Below are 20,871 nucleotides of genomic sequence, written 5' to 3' on the forward strand. Positions count from 1 at the left end.
CCACCAACTGCTGCCACCTGCCTCGCTTTCTGTCAGGGTTGCAGGATGGTGTGCAATCCAGGCTGCCTACTCACATTCAAAGCAAGAAGCAGCAGGGAGGCACATCTCCAGACTCACCTGCATTGTCCTTGGTCATAGAGTCCCTAGCCCATGGGAAGTCCTTGGTAAATGTTCTAATGGCCAAATGACAATGGTAGCAATGCCCATAGTGTGAATCTGGCCAACCCTTGTTCCAAGCACTGATGGTGTTGAAAGCAGGTCTACTATCATCCCCCTATAATAATAAAGTTGCTGAGTACAGGACTAGACCCATTTTACAGGCAAGGAAACTGAGGCTCATGGACACCAAACCCAATGAGCTGAGAACCTGTTTTCCTAACTTTTCAATCTCTCCCTGTTGTAGCTAGAGTTTTCCTGCCTGGCCCACAGTCAGGACAAATCTCTGACACCCGCCAGTCCCACAGCCACTCAGACCCAACCAAGTAAACACAGAGACTAATATTGCTTACAAACTGTATGGCCGTGCCAGGCTTCTAGCTAACTGTTCTTCTATCTTAAACTAATCCATTTCTATAAATCTATACCTTGCCATGTGGCTCGTGGCTTACCGGCATCTTCACATGCTGCTTGTCATGGTGGCGGCTGGCAGTGTCTCTCTGACTCAGCCTTCCACTTCCCAGAATTCTCTCCTCTGCTTGTCCCACCTATCCTTCCTGCCTGGCTACTAGCCAATCAGTGTTTTATTTACTAACCAATCAGGGCAACACATTTGACATACAGAACATCCCACAGCACCCTGTCACTCTTGTTGTCAGTGTCCAGCACTGACTATGGGAGTACGGTAAATGCCAGCCTCGAGTGCCAACACCCAGAATGCCATCTGAGGGCCGGGAGCTGGAAAATGTCAGTGCCTCTCAGCCCCTTGGCACTGCTACACTGCCCCCAAGAGCTAAGTGGCAGCCTCTTGGGAGAGAAAATGGGCTGTGAAGAACCAGTGAGGGCAGAGTACACAGTACAGTCCCCTGGGCAGGGGCTTGGAAGCAGGGTACATTATAGGGCTTGCAGGGACCTAAGACCAAAGGTGGCATTGCCCAGCCAGAGCCCAGGACAGATTTCCAGAGAAGGTCTCAATAGTTTTTGTTTTGGTTTGGTTTTGGTTTTGGTTTTTCAAGACAGGGTTTCTCTGTGTAGCCCTGGCTGTCCTGGAACTTGCTCTGTAGACAAGGTTGGTCTTACGGAGATTCACCTGCCTCTGCCTCCCGAGTGCTGGGCATAATCTATGAGGTTTTTAACTGTATGATCCACTTTGAGTCTTGCACTGGGATATTGAAGCCCATGGGTTTGCTACAGTTTCCTATCCTACCAGGAAGAGGAGGCTCCAGGCAGATAGATGGCAACCAATCCCCACAGGCATGGGCGGGGGGGGGGGGGGCTTCAGGTTCAGACGGCAGCTGTAGAAGAATCTCCCCGTGGCCACCTACCACACAGGTGTCTCTCGGTGTCTGCCCCTCTCCTCTGTGCAGAGTGGGCATTGCCTGGAGAGACGCTGGGCACCTGTGGTAGCACAGTCCACCAATGAAACAGAAACAGGAGCGAATGGACGAGACATACTGAGCCAGTGCCCAGGAAGCCTCACAGACCCCACCCAGGGGCAGCTCCTCCCTCCGCAGCCATATTAGTCAGTGGATTTTAGTGCATCCCTTTCCCAGGCTACCTGAAGTGCCACTGAAGTGCTACCTGAAGTGACAAAAATGGGGTCCCCAGAGCTTTGGCACCAGAAGCCTGTCATCACGGTGCCTCTGGTCTCCCTCTGGGACTCAGACCGTCCCTCCCTGACTGTTCCCAGCCTCTGGTGGTAGCCATGGTCCTGGTTGCCTAGAGCATGCAGCCCCATTGTTCCATCTCTGGTGACATCTTCACGGGCAGCCCTGTCTGCTGCCCTCTTGCAAGGACACCAGGTGAAGGGGTAGGGCAGTGAAGGAAGGGTGAAGACTGATCAGCCCGGGGAATCTCCAGGGTTGCATTTCCATGTCTGCACCTTCCAGAATACTTAGTCAGACAGCAAGTTCCGAATAGAACAGTCAAGAAGAAGTGGAAAGGTCACTTGTCATGGCTGAGACTTGACAGTGACAGGAACTGCGGGGATTGAGTCCTCCCTGTGTGACACCCACATGCACCGCTCACTCCATCCCAGTGACAGCTGGTGGCATGCTTGTGTTCATCCACTTACAGAGACGGAGTCTCAGCCTGTGGACTGGCTGGCCAGAACTGCTTTGGCTATTTCCTCACAAACCTCCAGAGTGGGTGTCTTGAAGAACCAGTGCTCCCTCTGTGATTCACATGGGCTCCATAGTTCAGGATATTCCATCCAGGCTGTCAGCCTAAGGCGGGGTGATAGGAAGACTTACTTGGTCATATGTCTTGTCCTCTAGCAGGCTAGCTCAGTCTCACTCACAAGGTGGCCACAGGGTTCCAAGGAAGCGGAAGAACAAACCCCAGGGCACGAGGCCAAGCCAAGCCTCTGCATGCCTCTGTTTGAAAGTGTCCCCCTGGCCAAAGTAGGTCACGGGGCCAAAGTCAGATGCTGCGGAAGAGAGCCTACCTCGTCATAGGTTGAGCCAAGGGCATGGGGACATGGAAGAGAAATGTTTTCCTGAGCTTGGGAGGAAGTCTACCACAGAAATAACCCACTGACCAACAATAGGGGCACTTAGAAAACTCCCACTGGAGGCTTGGAGGCCTAGGCCACTAAGAACACAATTATAGAAGATCGTGCTGAGGAAAGTAGGTTCTTGTGTGTCATTGGGTAGGAAGAGAGAGCTAGAAAAGTGCACAGGTCCTTTCCCAATCACCAGATTGTCTCAAAGGTAAAACCGGACAGTACCAGAGGCAGGTGGAGCCGTGACTCAAACCGGTGGGAGGAAGTAGCCTGTACAGCCACATCCTAGCAGAGACACCCTTCACTCAGTCCCTTAGACACTGAACCTTTGCTCTGGGCCAAAAGGCTCTGGAGGGGAGCAGACACAAATTCACTAGGAAAAGCAAAAGTTCCTGAATGGAGCCAGCATCCATCTGCGGGGCTGAAGGAACACAGGGAGGGTATAATTACAGGACGCAGCACCTCCCAGCAGGAGGGAAAATGACCCTAGGCTTGGGGCCAAGCCAGGATATGCAATCTAGACCGACCTGGAAACAGTGAGCTGGAAAGAGCGGGCAGAAAAAGCACATCCCACAGAAGACTGCCTGTCTGCCTTCCGAACATACAAAAGTGTCTATATCGATTGTGCGTATCTACAGGGACTGAGTGGCTCTGTAAAGGTGCAAAAGGCATGCCTGCGTAGCCTGGACTGTCTCAGTCCTTTTAAAGTTGAAGACAAATACAAAAACTCCTGATCTAAGTGAAGGGTGTGTGCACTGCGAGGTGGTTTGTTATGACGTTTTTCCAAAAGATAAATCTGAAGTAAAATAAAATTTAGAAATTGTTTAGAGACTAGCCCTCTGCGTGTGCATGTGTGTGTGCATGTGTGCATGTGCATGTGCGTGTACGTGTGCGTGTGTGTGTGCATGTGCATGTACGTGTGCGTGTGTGTGTGTGTGTGTGTGTGTGTGCGCGTGTGTGTTTAGAAAAACATCACTGAAAACCTATGTGCATGGAGAAATGACTGAGGGAAATGACTGTGGAGCTGCCCATGGACTCTGCCCCAGCTGGGGAGCACTTTCCACCAGGGACATACTGTGCTTGTTAAATGAAAATAAACAGAATCCAGAAGGGGCTGGTGGTTCTCTGGGTCACAGGCTCCTCCAGACCTCTGCAGGGTCCCAGGTTCCAAAATAGATCTATACCCCCCCACTGCTGCCCCGACCTGGCAGGCCTGGTCCCCTCATCCTGGAGGAGAGCCAGAGGCAAGCTGGGGCTGAACTCCTGGCCTGAGAAAGGACAGGCATGGCTGTGGCCCAGGCTATCCAGGGCTGAAAGGATGCACGTCTTCCGCTGTGATCCTCAGGGTCTCTGGCTTGGCAGGATCAAGGTAATGCTATTGCTCAGGAGTTCAGGAGTGAGACAGAGGCCAAGAGGACCTTCCACAGAGCTCATTCAGCTGATCCCAGAAGCAGTTGTGTCTGGGATGGTGCTGGGTTGGTGCTGATACACTAGGTAACTTGGGACCGAGCAATGCAGTCTCTGGGCCACTTTCTCCGGCAGCGTACGTGGAAAGAGTTCTACCTTCTATTCACCTTCGGTGTCAATTTGGTGCAGAGACGCTGGCTCTTTCCAGGTGACAGAAGGCCATCTGGAGTTCTCTGGTGCTAACACTTAAGCGGTGCTGTCTCACCCGACCCTGGGGTGGCCCACATACCACCCAGAGACAGCGTGGTACCTCACATCCTGTTCCTCACTAAGGGGTGGGTCTCTTCTGCTTGACCTTAGCTACAATGCTAAAGGCTTGGGCCTGAGGGACTTGGCTGCTTTCTCTCTCACCCTCCCTGGGATTCTCTGCCTTGGAAACCAAAGGGCTGCCATGTATATGAAGCCCAAGTCACTCAAAGAGGACTGTCTTGGCCAACAGCTGCAGGTAAGGCTGCACATAGCGCGAGAGGAAAATGCTTTTTTCTTTTCTCTCTTTCTGGTGTGTGTGTGTGTGTGTGTGTGTGTGTGTGTGTGTGTGTGTGTGTGTGTAGGTACTCATGTGACATATTGTTGTCTTGGGTGAAAGATTATTAAGTACAACGTGGTGTCTGCTGCATGAAACTTGGCCCCTGGCTCCCTGACATTGACAGATCATCTTCCAGGGTTGTCACCATGCCCAGAGCTTCCTGCCAGGACTTTACCATGCCCACCAGTGCTGTGGGAGGTGCCCAGGTAATGACCTCTGGGAGGTGGGTAGCACTGTGTGGCCAGATCGGTGACAGCCCTCACTCACTACCCGGAGGATGAAAAGCAAGAATCTGGGGGATGTCATCTGGAAGGTGCAGGGTGACCATCAGTTGGGATCTGGATTGGTGACATTTGTCTTCTTATTGCTCCAAATACTTAAGGAGACCAAATTAGCAAGTGACTCACCAGGTATGGTTTCATTTCTCACCTGAGTTCTGAAGAGCAGAAAAACCAGCTGTTTTGGACCACTGGCCCTGTGTTTGGCTCTGGGTGATGAGACTTCCTCTCCTGCACTAGATGTCAGTTCCCTGTAAGATAAATACAAGGCAAGGCCCAGGACCCCACTGGCTCACCAAGGAAGCACAATGCCTCACTCGGATGGCTGAGTTCCAGTGGAGATGGGCAGGTGGGACAAGGACTCTGTGCCCCCTTGGGTTCCCTGGAAGACTACCAGGGTCTCAAGAGGCCAGGCCCTGTTCCACTACTCCAGCCTTCAGCATTCAGGGCAAAGTGACTGACCCATTCAGTCCTCCAGCTACAGCAATCAGTCCAGGAATAGCTATGTGCCCTGAGCTGGGACGTTTCCAAAGCAGTCAGGAAAGAGGCTTTCTGTTTCTGAGGGCCGCTGAATTGAGAGAAGACGGTGGTGGTGGTGGTGGGCATCGTCAGAGGGTGAAGCCAACAGAAAAAGATCACCCTGGAGAAGAAAACAGTCCCCACTACTGTCTAAGCTTCCAGATCAGCTGTAACTTATGTTAGATCTTGGCTTCTCAGCGGTATTGCTCACCAGATTCTCTCTTTGACAAACATTTGAGCAAAAGTCAAAGTGCCAAACAGCAGAAGTGTGTTCTCCACGCTCTGCCTCCATGCTGGCCAAGTGAAAATATACCTAGGAGTTGGTGAGTTCTCTATACTTGGAGGCGAAACACTTAGAATGACCAGGTGGAAGCTTCCTGCTGCAACCCCTGCCCTGAAGGAGAAAGATGACACCCAGGTTCCTCTTTGGGACTGTACTGAGCCAGCTCCTGCCCAATGGTGAGGATTATCCATTCAATAAATTTTTGTGCACGCTTCTGTGAACCTTGGACAGGCACCAGGAACTAAGACAGGAAGAAAGGCTGCAGCCGGGGGCGGGGCGGGGGTGGGGGTGGGTGGGGGTGGGGGCGGAGCCTGGGTCTTTATGAGGCAGGGGAGTGCTTTGATAGGGACATTTCGGCCGGGGCATTGGAGCAGTAATTAAAGGGATAGACAAGGCAGGCCTCCCAAGGAAAGTGACACTACAGGGTGGCCCTGGGGTGACTTTCAGGTACAGCTTTATACCGGAATATGAGCCTTGAGGCTCCAGGTGGCAGAGAACACACAGAGAGCCCAGTCAAGTGACAGACAGCCCCACAGGGGTCTGTGAGCAGCCAGTCCAGACTTCCAGCAGAGGCTCCGAGCACAGAGGTTGGGCCCATGCGTGTGGAAGAGAGCACTTGATGGGCACCTTGGAAACAGGCTAGCATGCCTTCCCAGCAAGAGACAAGCAGCCCTCCGCGACAGTGACAGGACAGTGTTCTGGTTCACACAGGCTGAGAAGGAGCAGAAATCTCTGACTCTCAGTTCTGGAGCTCTTTCAGGAAACCCAAAGCAAGGTGCTAGCTGAGAAAGGCATCTGGGGACATTCTGCACTTCAGCAACCCCAGATGTCACTCAAAATCAATACACCTCTCTCCTCAGCGACCACTACCACCACCATCAAGGACCAAACCTTAGGCTTGCTGTGCTGTTCTGGACCTCTTTTCCAAGGGTGTTAATCCTGTTCATGGAGCCCTGCCCTGCCCTAGCCCCCTCCCCAAGGCCTTTCCATCTGATACATAGGCTTGAGTAGGTGCCAACCTACGAACCCTGGCAGCAGACAATCCTCAGACCACACAGAGAAGTGACTGCTGTACTTTTTTTTAGCATGCACTGTGCATTGACTATGGGATCCCTTTTCTAACTTTAATCATTATTGGGTAATGGTGGTTGTTAGCCCCATAGGACAGAAGAAACAGTCAGTGGGGCGATGTAACTTGGCCAGGGACACAAACAGACATACAGACCATGAGAATTACATACAGGCCAGACAGGCCGGTGGGCTCAGGGTACTCAGAACTGGAACAGAGAGGCGTGTGCAAAAGCCAGTGGCAAAGCTGGCTGGATGTGGGGCCAGTGCAGAGACATCGAGGGAGAGCATGGCTCCTGGGCAAGCCCAGCCACACAGCCCAGGCTTCCACACGGAACACAAGCCACGCTCTTTGTGCTTTCATTGAGCATTTTAAGATGTGATACAGTATTACGCCCAGCTTAGTGGAAACACTTGAAATGATTTCTGAAGCCGAATGGCGAGAGGTGGTTTGGCCTTCACCTGGCTCTCTAGAGCTGTGTGCCTCGGTTTCCTTCAGTGGCCTCATGGGAAACCTCAATACCTGAAGTCGCTATGCTGGTGCCATCTCTGAGAGACCTAGGGAAGGTCAGCGGCTAACACATGAGAGAGGAAGTCCTCAAATAAAATCAGACCAACCGCCATGACGCCGTGGGAAAGACGGGAGCAGGAGGCCTCAGGGAACACCCACACTCCTGACCTGAGAGGTGACAGCTGTTACTGTGTTTAAAGCCACCAAGCACCGGGGTCCCTTGTGGGTGCTGAATGAATGGAGAGGCAGAGTTGGTGGGCAACAGTGCTCCGGACAGAGAATGTGGCATGCCCTTGTGTGCAAAGCCCTCAGAAAAGGATATTGTCACAGGTAGTGCGACTGATAGGTTGCCATCCCAACGTGTCCCCTGGAGACCCAGCTCTTCTATTGGTCTTGCCGATGTTCTTCTGTGAAGTATGACTGTCTCTTCTTTCTGCCGAGAGCTGTTAGCATAGCCCTGTGTCTGTTCGACAATCCCTGTTCAGAAGTGAAGTCACGGTTCAGCCATTCACTCGTTCATTTGTTCCCTCCATCATTAAAGGTGTCTCCTGTGAAGAAGGCTTCCCACTGTCGCCTGGAGTCCGCACCACAACCCACAGGGGGTGTAAACACTATTTCCTGTGTCGGCTTCGGACAGGCTGGGGCGCCGGAGGGTCTTGCCCACTACCCGGGCTAAGAAGCAGAGAATGGTGGACTGCCAGGGGGATGGGCCGTAGAGGGGAAGGTAATGGCCTCTGATCCTGCCCTCTTCTCTATCCCTGCCCCCATCCGGTGCAAGGCCTTTCAGACTGTGTGTCTTTGAGCAAACAACTCAATTGCTCTGGGCCAGGTTTTGTTTTCTCTGTGGTAAAATAGAGAGGAATCCTGCAGGGCTCGTTGGGGTCAAGAAGTGTGTCATGACCATAGCTGCCCTTTAGTCTACATTCCTGTGTGTCAGGTACAGGGCACACAGGAGGCTGGTGTGAATTCATGGGCTTCCTCCTCCATGGAGCCATCTGAAGTCAAGGAGACCAAGGCAGAGGTGGCCCACTGAACTCTGACCGGCAGGCAGGCATCTTGAATCTGTTTTTCCTGCCCGAGCCTCACACCTGGTCCAGGGCTCAGGCCCCAGTAAGCTTTTATTCATTTATCCACTCACTCTTCATTCATTCATTCACTCTTCATTCGTTCGTTCATCAGGAGTTCAAAATACGAAAGAGAAGAAACACTACCATGAAGATAGGCTGCCTGCACCCTGAAGGGCAGAACCCAAAGGCAGCCCACTCAGCATGGCTACCAGCCCCCGGTGACCACGGCCCCCGGTGACCACGGCCCCCGGTGACCACGGCCCCGGGGACAAAGCCCTGCACTCTCAGGCTTTCCTTGCTGTATCCAGAGGAGGGAGAAACACAAGCAAATGGTGACACCAGGCCTCCCTCGCGCGTCCCTGAACGGCATGGCCTGACTCAACTACGTTCACGCTCTGTGAAGTCGGTACTGGCATTTTTCTTGCTCAAGAAGAAGCCAAGGCACAGAGCTGAAACAACTTGGTAACAGCCACACAGCTGGTAACCGGTAGAGCTAGATTTTGAACAGTAAACTGAAAATTCCTCCAGTCCCTGAGCCAGGACTTCCAGCATATTCCTCAAACAAGAGCTGGGCTCGGCTCCGGGTTTGCAGCAGGAGTGTGAGATTTAGGGCCAGCCACCTCTGATTCTAGGGGTACTGGCCAGGATACTCCCCAGCCCGAGACTTACCACCCAGAACAGGAAGTCCTGGGACAGCCTACCCAGGAGACTTCTGATTCCCGGCGCCACCACGAAGCCAGAGCCACCACAGGGCAGAATGCCCCCGCCCCAGGCCCCAAGGGAGAGGAGAGGCCAGGAGCCAATTGTGCTGGGCACCCACAGGACTCTCCTCCAGCCTTGGAAGGCTTTCTGTCTCCAGGCTGCTTCTCCAGCCTCGCCTTGCTCCCTCCCTCCCCAGGCTGCTCTGGGGGTCACCGCCTGCCCGTGTTCCAAGCCTAACTTGGAACCAGAGGGGGAAGGTGGAGGGGCCGAAACTTGAGAACCATGCTTTGGGGGACAGGGGTGGGGGTGGAGAGAAGAGAAAGCTGGGGAGAGGAGAGGAAGAAGGTTCAGAGGCTTCCCATTTGGGAGGGAGCCTTGCATGAGCTGTGGTCCAGCGCATGTGTGTGTGTGTGTGTGCATGTGTGCACGTGTGTGTGTGTGTGTGTGTGTGTGTGTGTGTGTGTGTGTGTGTGTCTGTGTGTAAGGGTGGCCTCCAGCCTGGCCAGGGAGAACAGGCCCCACAGCACAATCAAAGCCTCGGAGGCAGAAGGAAGAGTCAGGAAGGGACAGAGAGGACAGAGGTGCCTGGGGGGTGGGGGGGTGGGAGCAGGAGGCGAGGCCTCACAGGGGAAGCCAGCAGCTGTGGCTGCCCCGAGTATAAATAGCCCAGAGGAGCTGGCCCTCAGGACTTACAACGGTAGGACTCTGCAGCCACAGTCTGTCTTCGCAGGCCCCAGCTGCTCAGCACATCTGGGCTGGCTGTGGGTGGGTACCCACCCCAGTACCTCTGACGAGATCACCTCACCACCTCTTGTTCTCAGATGCTCTGCCAACCAGCCATGCTGCTAGGCGGCCTCCTCCTGCTGGCCACCATGGCTGCAGCCCAGCAGAGAGGGCCAGCCCCCAGTGGGCGACGCCAGATTCAACGGGTCCAGCACGGCCAGTGCAGCTACACCTTTGTGCTGCCGGAGCCTGACATCTGCCAGCCGGGGCCTGTGGTACCTGAGGCTTTGGGGGGCTCCAACAGCCTCCAGAGGGACTTGCCTGCCTCCAGGCTGCCCCTGGCAGACTTGCGAGCCCAGCGGGCCCAGCGTGTGAGCCAGCTGGAGAAGATACTAGAGAACAACACCCAGTGGCTGCTGAAGGTACAGCTGGGGTTGTGTGACGGGCTAGTGGGTGGCTAGGGGACTGCGCGATCACCAGGTGGAGCATCGGCCCAGAGATGTTCATCACGGGACAGAGGGCCCGGTGCTCTATGCTGTAGAGAGCCTCTGGGATGTGGGGTCCAGAGAGGGCCTGCAATGAGGATGGCTATAGGCCTTATCGGCAAGGCTGAGCATCATTTGGCCAGGAAGCCAGGCCTCTCACAGATGTTCATTCATTCATCTAAGAGGAATTTGCTGAACGCTGACCATGAGTCAGGACCATTCTAAGTGTCGGGCATCCCCACAGGAACAGAACAATACATTCTTATCTAATGGGCTGGGGAAAGGGTGCAAAAAAAAAAAAAAAAAAAGTTGTCTGCTGTGTGGGGCAGTGACACATTATGGAGGCAGAGACAGGAAGAAGGCACAGGCTGGCTTCCCAGGTCAGATCCTTGCAGAATCTCTGAGGAAGTTAAGAGAGCAATGGGTACCTGGAGGGCATCCTAGCAGAGGCGAGGGCACAAGAGCACATAAGTTGGGGGCGGGCACAAGGCATTCAGGGAGGGATGAGCAGGCCACAGAGGCCCTTGGGACTTTGGTTTCTCAGTGATTTGGCTACCACAGCGTTGTGAACAGGCTGAGACCAGTGGATTTGATTTAAGCATATGGGGTAGAACGTCCAAGTGTGAGGTCTCCATGGATACTGCAAGCTCCATACATGAGGGTCTGGAGGCCTGCAGGGTGGCTATCTGATTCTGATTTATTCTGAGGCTTCCTGATAAATTGGAAGTCAGATGGCCAGGCCAAAAGGTAAGTACACCACTGCAGTTTGGGCGCAGTGCCAGGACCAGAGGGGTCTCTGGCCATCCTCTCGACACAGCTTATGCCTACTTTATGCACTGGGTACAGGCTTGAAGAAGGCTAGGAGCGTGTGGGCAGATCCTGTCCTGTGGGTCCAGGATGTGGCCAGCCAGAGTCCCTAAGGAGGTGTCACCTACCAAGAAAAGAGAAGGAGACCTAGAGCCATGTGGGGAAGGGACTGAACCAATCCATGGAGGTTTAAAACAGGGTAGACAGCAGTCATGCCTGGCAGACAATGAGCCAAGGACGATAATGGCCATCCAGAACGCCCCTCTCACCCCTGTGGTTTCCAAACTATTAGAGTTTTTAAATTCTTTTCACATTTATTAACTTATTTATCTGTGTGTACATGTATGTTGGCATGCACATGCTACATGTGTGGAGGCCAAGGGATAGCTTCTGGCCGTTTCCACCTTCCCCCATTTAGGTCCCAGAGTTCAAACGGGTCATCAGGCATGTCAGCGAGTACCTTTATCTACTGAGCCATCTTGCCAGACCCTGAACTTCTTAAATCATACACTCTGTTGGTAGGAAAGGTTTGCTCTCCCATAGAACACACACAGTTGGTCTTTACACACACAAGCCCATATTTATATAACACACCCCTGGATGACTCCCTGTAGTGAGCAGACTCTAATACATGCATTGAAAACCTGTCCCCGCATGCTTTTACACCCCCACTCCCACCACACATGTAGCCTCCTTGTCCCTGCTGCATCCCAGCTGCTTCTCCTTCCCTCCTGCCCCTCGGCACTTCTAGGCCACCCCCATCCTGTGTCTGCGTCCCCCTGGAAGGCATTCTCAGCTTCCCACACTGACTGCTCCAGGCTACATGGAGCCTGGTTCTGTGGGCGGCTGTCCCCGAGTCCTATGAGATGTCTGAGTCAAGCCTTCCCCTCTAACCTTTCCCTTCCCCTCTCCATCCACCTTTCACCAGATGTATCCCAGGCTATAATGAACAGTAGAAAATATGGGGATTGTCCTATGCCTCGCGGTCCCCAGATCTTCCTCAGGCTCAGAGCAGATAGGGCCCCTCAGCCTCCTCACCTCCCCCACCCATGTCCCTAGGGACTTTCCCCTCTCTGCCAGTCTACTCCTCGGCATTTAATCATCCCCAAGCATCCCCCATGTCAGGAAGATGGAGGCGTTGGGAACAGCAATAGCTCTGGCCCATACTCTGCCTCCCAGGTCCCAGATCCTATGACCACAACTCAGCTCATCTTCCTAGACTTCAGTACAATGCTGGCAGCCAGCAACATCCTCTTGGGTCTGCCCGGAAGCACTCTTCATGCACCCAGGCCATCCATCACAGCCCCACCGGGACCAGCTGTTGGCTTCTCTGTGTTCACTTGCCTAGAACTTGCTATTTCTCCTTTGGGCACTGCCTTTACTTCCTGCTAGCCCTCTACCCCAAGCCCCACCCTCTTGTCCCTTGAATCCCCCAGTCCTGGTGTCTGGGAAATAGCTGAGTCAGTAGAAGAATTTGATTTGATGATCTTTAAGACCAGTCACTCGGCCCAATTATTTCTATGGTACGGGATCCTTCTTGGGTGTCTAGGTTGCTAACCCAGGGAGTCCTGTGGGACTGAGGAATGTTGGGAGAGTCCTCCAGCCTGACCTCACATTGGTGGGCCAGAAGGTACTGATTGGTCATGTGGTTGTGGATGAACAAACCTGTTTCCTCCTCTGACAGTAGGTCAGGCGGCGCTGGGAGCACTGTGAGACTCTCAGGCATCCCTCTTTGCTGTGTTCCCGTGGCATGAACCACACCAGCGTGGCGCAGCTCACCGGGCGCAGCGCCGGTGGGTTGATGGGTTTGTAGGCCCTCTGCACAGTCCATACGTGAGTCACCCCAACTCTGAACTCAGTCATGGTCGCTCTTATTCACATGGGACAAAGGACAGTGAGATATCCCTTGGGGCAAGGAATATCTTGCACCCACCCTTGCCATATTCTCAACGGGTTCCCAACCTGGGTCAGTCTCTGGTGGGCAGTCTTGCCATCTTCTGGTTAAGGAGCCTCATGGGTTGAACACTTCCTTTCGCATCCCCCAGCATTCATGCCTGGTCACCCAGCACCTGTAAAGCCCAGTACACATCAGACCATGGACCTACACAGACCTCAAGTCACTTGGCTTGAATGTCACCTCCTTGGGTAGCAGCAGAGCCCAGAGGGGAGAACTCTGACCCTGAAGCTCCAACTGTACCTTCCCTTCATGACTGAGAAAAGAGGCCTTGCCTCCCCAGGCCTCACTAAGTAACAGCATTGCCCTCGTCTAGTAAAATTTAGCCAGACAATGCCCAGGACATTCTCTGCTCACTGGCTTCTCTGTGAGTCCAGGTTGTTTGATCTAGGGTCCTCTGCAAACAGACGTGAGTGTGAGTCCTGAAGGTTTAAGTCTTTCATTGTCCCCAATTGAGATGCCTCTGGCTCCTTTGAATAGACACACACACACACACACACACACACACACACACACACACACACACACACACATTGTCCAGTACACACACATACCCCTTGAACATGCCTCTCATCCCAGGCAGGGATGCTGTGCCTTCTGTGACAGCTGGGACTCTTTTTAGGCTCCTGTCTCTACCTGGCATGCCTCAGAGCCACCAAAACTCAAAGTCTCCTCTTTGACCTTTTTTTTAAGAGTTTGAAAACATTTCTTGATCACGTCTTCACCACAACAGCACAGCTAAGCCTGCCCAAGCTCTCTGCCTCGAGGTCCTTCTCCTGAAGCTGCAGGGGGCTCCTCCCTGTTGTGAGCTCCGGCACCTACCTACGCGTCTTTAGCTCCCTGCCTGTTCCTTCAGTTTACCTACGGGGAAACTGAGGCAGAAGTGGGCAATGGTTCTCCCTTTAGCTGCACATGTCTTCTCCTGACTGGAAGCTGGGTGCTGGAGGGCAATACTAGAGGGAGCCTATAAGTCACCATGTCCCCATTGTGCGGCTGCTGGGGTCCTACCACCCACACTCACGTTAGCCCAGCCTCACCTTCCTTCTCTCGCCCTTCCTCCCTGCACCCCTCCTTTGCCTTTCTTTACCCTACTCACCCCGCCCCTCGCCCCTCCTCTTCTCTCCTCGCAGAAAGCTTCTGCTCTGTGGCTCGTGACCCACAATGCCTATCGTGGGCTGTAATCAGTGCTCAGTTCTGCTCTATGCCTCCACCTGAGTGAACTGTGTGGCCAGGAGGGATGAGGGACAGGCATGGACAGTGAATGGAAATGATTCATGCTGAGTCGTGTGGTTAGCCACAGACCTCCCAGGGGGCCCAGGGACCTTTACTTGGGACAGCAGCTATAAAGCAGGACAACAGAGGTGGCTACTCCTCACCTGAGACCTGGCCTGGCCACAGCCGCCATCCCACAGATCTACCTCTCCTTACTGGAGTTCCCAGTTACTCGTCACAGACAGTATTTACTGGTCTCAGGTCTTTCAGCCATAGACTGTCATCCATGACCTCTCCCTGTCCCCACATCTCTCTATCTATGAAGGAAGAACACTCAGTCCAGACCCCAGGGCTGGGCCCTAGCCTATGTCCACTGCCTGAGAGCAGCATACCGTCCGGAGTCTCTAGGGCCACAGGGTAGACACCACCCACTGAACTCAGGCCCTTTGCTTCCTTACCTGTTTTGTGTAAGCGCTGCTTTAGGGTTCTGGGGTCCGCCCACTGCCCCAGGCTCTGTCTCCTCTCCCTGTTTTTATCTTTCTGTCTGTCTGTCTCTGTGTGTCTCTCCTTGTGTCTGTTTCTCTTTTTCTCTTTGTTTCTATCTCTGTCTGTATCTGTGTCTCTTTCTGTCTCTGTCTGTGTCTCTCTCTGTATCTCTGTCTTTGTCTCTCTCTGTGTGTCTCTCTGTCTCTGTCTCTCTGTCTTACTCTCTCCATCATCTTATGCTTCTCTCTCCTCTGTCTCTTCCTGTCTCCTTCAGATGCTCCCCCAAAGTCCCTAAGCCCCCTCTCCTGCTCCTCTCTCTCTGGGTATCCAATCTGGAGACCTTGGACCCAGGCCCCCAAGGCTGGTGCCCACCCTCAGCCAAGGTGCTCGGGTGAGGTTCCTCTGCTCTTGTCCACAGCCACAGAAGGAGGAATCGGGCTCCACTGATGTGCAGGCTCCTGGCAGCAAATAGATTATCTGGGCCCCTCAGCCCAGTGGCCTGGCCTACAGGCCAAGGGTCAGCAGGGCATTCAGCAAGAACCTAGTGTGGGGTCCTGGCCCTACTCGAGACCCTCCCAGGCTGACAGGGGCTCCCAGCAGCCCTGGCCTCCCCAGGCTGCCTGTAAATTCTTGGCATTTTCAGCCTTCGGTTATGCAAACAAAAAATAAATCTCAGTTGCCACAAGAAATAAATCTTGGTTGCCGAATGAAATAGCTTGGGGTTGATTTCCTAACCTCTCCACTGGCTTTCTGGGCAGTCGACGCGGGGGATGGGGTGGAGCAAATGGCCCCTGCCTCTCAGAGGAACAGGATGATTCTTCCAAGAAGGGCTTAAAAACTGCTGCTCCAGAAGTCCTGGCCTGGGGATGAGCAATTGGCTGATATTCAATTGGAGGCAAGAACAGTGGCTGCCTAAGGCCCGTCCTGCCCCAGAGGGACAGGTTTATTTGTTCGTGTGGCTTGGCCAGTCAGCCTGTGGGCCAGAGCCACGTGTGTCTAGCTCCCTCTCTTCCAGTGCCTAGAGTGCTCAGGCTAGGATGTATATCCTCCTCATCTCCTGAGAGCAGGAAATGCAAGCCCCAGACGTATCCATGAGCTGTACTTCCTCTGAGACATTCGGTCACCTCAACCTCAGCCACGTTCAGTTATTTCAGCCTCAGAGTGGCCCTGGAATATATCTGTGTTGGCCTTAAGGGCTACCCAGGGCCCAGAGCAGCTGAAGTTGTGGTGAGGTGCATTGGCTGGCTGTGGGACCCTGGGGGAATCACCTATATTTGGCTTCTCTAGGAAGTGGAAATCATTCTACTCCCTGCCTCCCAGCATAACCAAAAGATAAGAACAGGAGAAATTAAGGTTGACACTTCCTGGGCACTTTCTGTGTACCACACAGTTGTGCTGGGTACTTTGTATAGATTTTAGCATTTCATTCTCACAGTGGCCCTTGGGAGATGAGATTGTCATGACGAAGAAACTGAGGCACCAGGCGATGGGATGGCCTGTCCAAGATCACATGGCAGGAAATGTAAGATCAGATGAGAGCCATGCTTTAAGCCAAGATCAATTTCTCATAGATGCGGAGGCTTGAAATCCAGGGGGTTCAGATCTCTGCCTGGGGGTCCCAACTGTAACACTCCATCCTTGGCTCGGCCACAGGATGACTTGTGACTCCCAGCTGCGACTTTGCCTCCTGTCTTTGCAATAGCTTGGCCTCTCTGCTTCTGTTTTCTGTCACAGGAGGGGGCACTGAAGTGTGGAGATGAAAAAGATTGATCCACAGGCAGGGCATGTCTCCCAGGAAACATCACCTTGGAGCCTGGAGAAGGCAGGGAATTGACATTGGAGTCAGGTACCCAGGTCAGCTCAGGTCTCTCCACTTACACAGAACCTTTTTTTAAAAAAAACTCCCTGAGCCTCAATTTGCTCATCTGCGAAGTGGGGATTATAATAAATTCCTCCAGTAAAGCAAAGTAAAGTGAAACCTGAAAATATTTTGTGGGGTCTCAGGATAAAGAGATACTTAGGGACCCTTAAGCTGAAAGCACAGCCACCTCCCTCAGGAAGTTAGGCCAGCAGAGCCTTGTGAACCCCTGCTCTTGACTCTAACCCAGCCTCCATTGGGTTATAGCACACAGCAGGACCACCATGCAGGGGTGAAGGAAGATCATTTCTGAGCAGCTGTGGGCACCTCCCTCAGAAAGCTCTACAGAGATATGACTTGATCTCAGAGGGAGAGGATGGGGATGGGGGCCAGCAGTGTCCATCGGCCTGGCATAGGCTGCTCCTTGCCAGCATTCTTGTCCATTTGCTCAGCTTGATATGAGACTCATAAAGGCTCCCTGGTCCTCCCCCTCAGCTCCAGCGTGGTTTCCTTGCATTCCTTTGGGCACTTTCAATGTTTGCTGAAATGGTCCAAGTGCATAAAAAGACAGGGAGAGAAAGCATCCAGCTAAAAAGACAAAGCCTCAGCAAGGCCATCATGCTCCTGCCTCTGCCTCCTTCCTCCAGCATAAGAAGCTAGTCTGAATCTGAAGAGGGGATGGGATGCACACCCTCTTCCTGTCTCCTCCAAGCAGGAAAGGCAAGCAGTTGGGCCCAAAGCCTGTCTGTGAGTTGTACAGCCTCTGCCACATACAGTCACGTCAACCTCCTCCATGACCCTGTACCACACACACACACACACACACACACACACACACACACACACACACACACACTCTTCTCCAGAGTGCCATCTTCAGGGTCTGCCTCGGCTGCTGATGACTCAGGCCAGAAACAGTTCTGCCAGCCTAGCAAAAGCCTCATTCACTGGCTTTGGACAGTGTTTGACTCCCAGCTTCAGTTAACTCGTTTGCCAAGTAGGACCGGCCGGTCACACTTTCCCTCTGGGATGCAGGGGACCAGGGTAGCTAAAAGCCTTGCACTGGAGCTGAGCTGGGAGGAAGGAGGGTGCTGGAAGCTAAGTGATGTCACTACAGGTGACGTCACAAGCAGGGCGAGCCGAAGCCAGAGATTCTTGTCTGAGTTCTTTTCACAGCTCTCTCTCTACTCAGAGGAAGCTCAGATTCTTGACTTCCTTGCCGGAAAGGATTCAGGATGAGCCAGTCTGACGCACAGTTGGATTTTCACTTTAAAAAGAGACTTGGAGCATGAGGTCAGCAGAAAGAGAGACACTATAGGAAAGGAGATGGTGCGCTCAAATAGGGATACTTAAGGTCTCGAGCAAGTGCCTCAGCAGAAACCACGTTTTCGATTTTGATGGCTCTAGGGTGACATCTCTAAAGGTCGCTCAGAAACTCTTTTCTTTCCCTTCTTTTTAAATAAGTGGGGTTACAGGGTAGTTCTTGGGGTTCTTTGGATGGGAAACAATCTAACAAAACCATGGGTCACAGGAGTTGAAAGGGGCTTAAGACATTCCTTTGACTGTAAACGGCATTTCTCGTGAGATTCCTAGCAAATTGCAGGTTTACAGCGGGGGAAAGGAGAAAGGTCTTATGTGCTTAGACCTTAAGCATGACTCATCGCTGTTTTGACTTTCTTATTTGAAAACATCTTGATATCGAGACAATACTGTCTGTATGTTGGCAACCTTCACTGTCAGCGTTCACTGTGCTGGAACTGTCAGCTCTCAGGGGAGGTGGGAAGCTAGAGCTTTGACCAGATCCCAGAGTGAAGTGTCCCTTTCCCTCTGTACCACCCAGCAGCTCTGGCCCACGGGGTCTTGCAGCGCACGGCCTGGCAGAGCATTCCTGTAACTCAGCCATTCCCCTTGAGAAAGAAGTACTGAGTAAGCTGAGAGAAGGGGGTGTAAACAGGCTCAGCTATGTGGATGGCCACTGGGACCTCTCTCCCAGTGGCCACAGCAAGAGGGATTGCAGCTGGACAGGGATGGAGCGCTTGCTGTTCACACTATTCCTCTTGGCTCCTTGGGAGTTTGAACCATGTGTTTATATCTGCCTTCAAAAAAAAAGGTTAAAATTGTAGCCTAATGTGGAGCAGGTCTGTAATCCTACCACTTGGGAGGTAGAGACATGAGGAACTGGGTGTTCAAGGCCAGCCTGAGCTACATGAGACCTTGACTTTAAAAAAGCATATTAAAGAGTTAAAATTAGAGGCATGTGAGTTGAAACTGAAACACACACACACACACACACACACACACACACACACACGGAGCCGCTGAAGCTCTGGTCCCCAATTCTCAGAGGTCTGGACCACACTTGGCCGTTAGCTCTAGAGTATAACTCCTGCTATAGCTCCTGGCTGCATGTGGCTTTTAAAGAGGTCAGCATACAGTGGCTGAGGGCGTGCACCAGTATCCATGTGCTCACCTCCTATCACAAGGCCCGGGTTCCCCTCCACCCCCAGCACTAAAAAATAAAAATAAATACAAATTTTAAAGAAGGAAAAAAATCGAATGTGCAGGGCTGGGAGGATAGCTGGAAAATGGGTTGTAAAGTGCTTTGTTGTAAGACTTGAGGAGCCACATTTAAATGCTGGACATGGGGAGCGGAAGGGAGGGAAGGAGGGAGGGCGAAGGGAGGGAAGGAGGGAGGGAGGGAGGGAGGGAGGGGGGAAGGAGGGAGGGAGGGGGGAAGGAGGGAGGGAGGGAAGGAGACAGAGAAAGAGGAAAAGAAAAGTACCTGAGAAGAAACATCTGAGTTAACCCATGGCCTCCACTCAGACACACACACACACACACACACACACACACACACACACACACACACACAATTAGAAATACAATAAATCTTTGAGGGAAAAATGAATACCTGGTGGTGTCAGGCATGGTGGTGCACCCCTGTGACCCCAGTACTCAGGAGGCAGAGGCAGGAGGATCACATGTCTGAGGCCAGCCTGGGCTGCATAGTGAGACTCTGTCTCAAAGAACCGGAAGACTATCTGGCACATACGCTAGTTGCTAAATACACTAATTATACCTGTGTTCACCCTCACTATACCTTTAACACTTCTTCATTTTAGGGTACGTGTGTGGGGGTCAGAGGGTAACTTGCAGGAGGTGGTTCTCTTCCACCACGTGGGCTCCTGGGATCACTGTCAGGTCCTCAGGCTTGGCTGCAAGCTCCTTCGCCCACTGAGCCCTCTGGCCTTTCATTGGACTTTTAAAATACAAACATAGTTGAGATACATAGTACAAATAGAAAATGCTGTTCCCCGTTGTTACTCCTCCCCAGAGGCTGGTCACTGAGGCTCACAGCATCTTTCTTCCACAAGAGTAGGGCCGTGCCGTGTCATGGACCTCCACCATGACAGGAGCGAGTCCACGCTGTTGATGGTGTTTGATCATGGCTGCGTTCACTCACATGCGTCTGGAACACCTCTATGAAACAGCAGTGATAGGGCTCAGCCATGCTGTCAGCCAGCATTGCCGTGAGGTAACCTGTAACACACAGGTACTGGGGTTGTCACCTGCTGGTTACATGACCACACCGAGCTGTTTACCCCACCATCTCAACAGAGCTCCCAGCAACCCTGGAGGCAGAAGCTGTGATTGTCACTGTTTCAATGAAGTGTCTCAGGTAGGTGGAGACACTTGTCTGAGGCCACCCAGCCACGGGCTGAGGATGGCCACCATTGATCCAAGGCATGACCCCCTCTCTACTAACAGTTGTTTTTCTGAACCCTGAGCCTCATGCACCTTTCCCCCTGAAAGACACATGGAGTCTATTGCTGTCGCCAGTCTCGATTGTCAAACCCCACACACACTCCCATCTACCTCGGGGCCTTCATCCTTGCTTTTCCTCCACCTGAAATCCCTCCCTCCTGGCTTCCCTCCAACCACTGGGATCCCATCCTCTCAGCCCGGATGACCTTGGCCAGCTTGCCTTGAACATTCATCCTGCCTGTTTTGTTCATGGTGCACATCACTACTACAGGCTAACTCGTTTGTCTAGTAGGAGCCTTGGAATCAGAATATTTGTCAATTTTGCTCATCCCAACTCCCTATACCAAGGGCAGGGCTGGTACATAGCAAGAAAGAGTTCAACAAAAACTCCTGAGTGGATGTGTGCCTGAGGTCCCACCTTGACGTAAGAAAAACAGTTCAAATTATAATTTATATAGGACACTTTCTAGAACTTTGTGTTAGCGAGGTTCTTTTTTATTG

At 52.7% G+C, this 20,871-nt stretch overlaps 1 protein-coding gene across 1 annotated transcript in view; it reads left to right on the forward strand.

Moving 5' to 3' along the window:
• Positions 1–9,901: 9,901 nt before the first annotated feature.
• Angpt4 (angiopoietin 4) overlaps positions 9,902–20,871 on the forward strand; it is a 35,522-nt gene continuing 24,552 nt past the window's right edge. The window contains exon 1 of the mRNA XM_059259660.1: positions 9,902–10,225. Coding sequence (XP_059115643.1) covers positions 9,902–10,225 — 324 coding nt within the window. The remainder of the gene's footprint in view (positions 10,226–20,871) is intronic.

Source organism: Peromyscus eremicus, chromosome 4 (assembly GCF_949786415.1).
Source record: "Peromyscus eremicus chromosome 4, PerEre_H2_v1, whole genome shotgun sequence".
Classification (NCBI taxonomy): Eukaryota; Metazoa; Chordata; class Mammalia; order Rodentia; family Cricetidae; genus Peromyscus; species Peromyscus eremicus.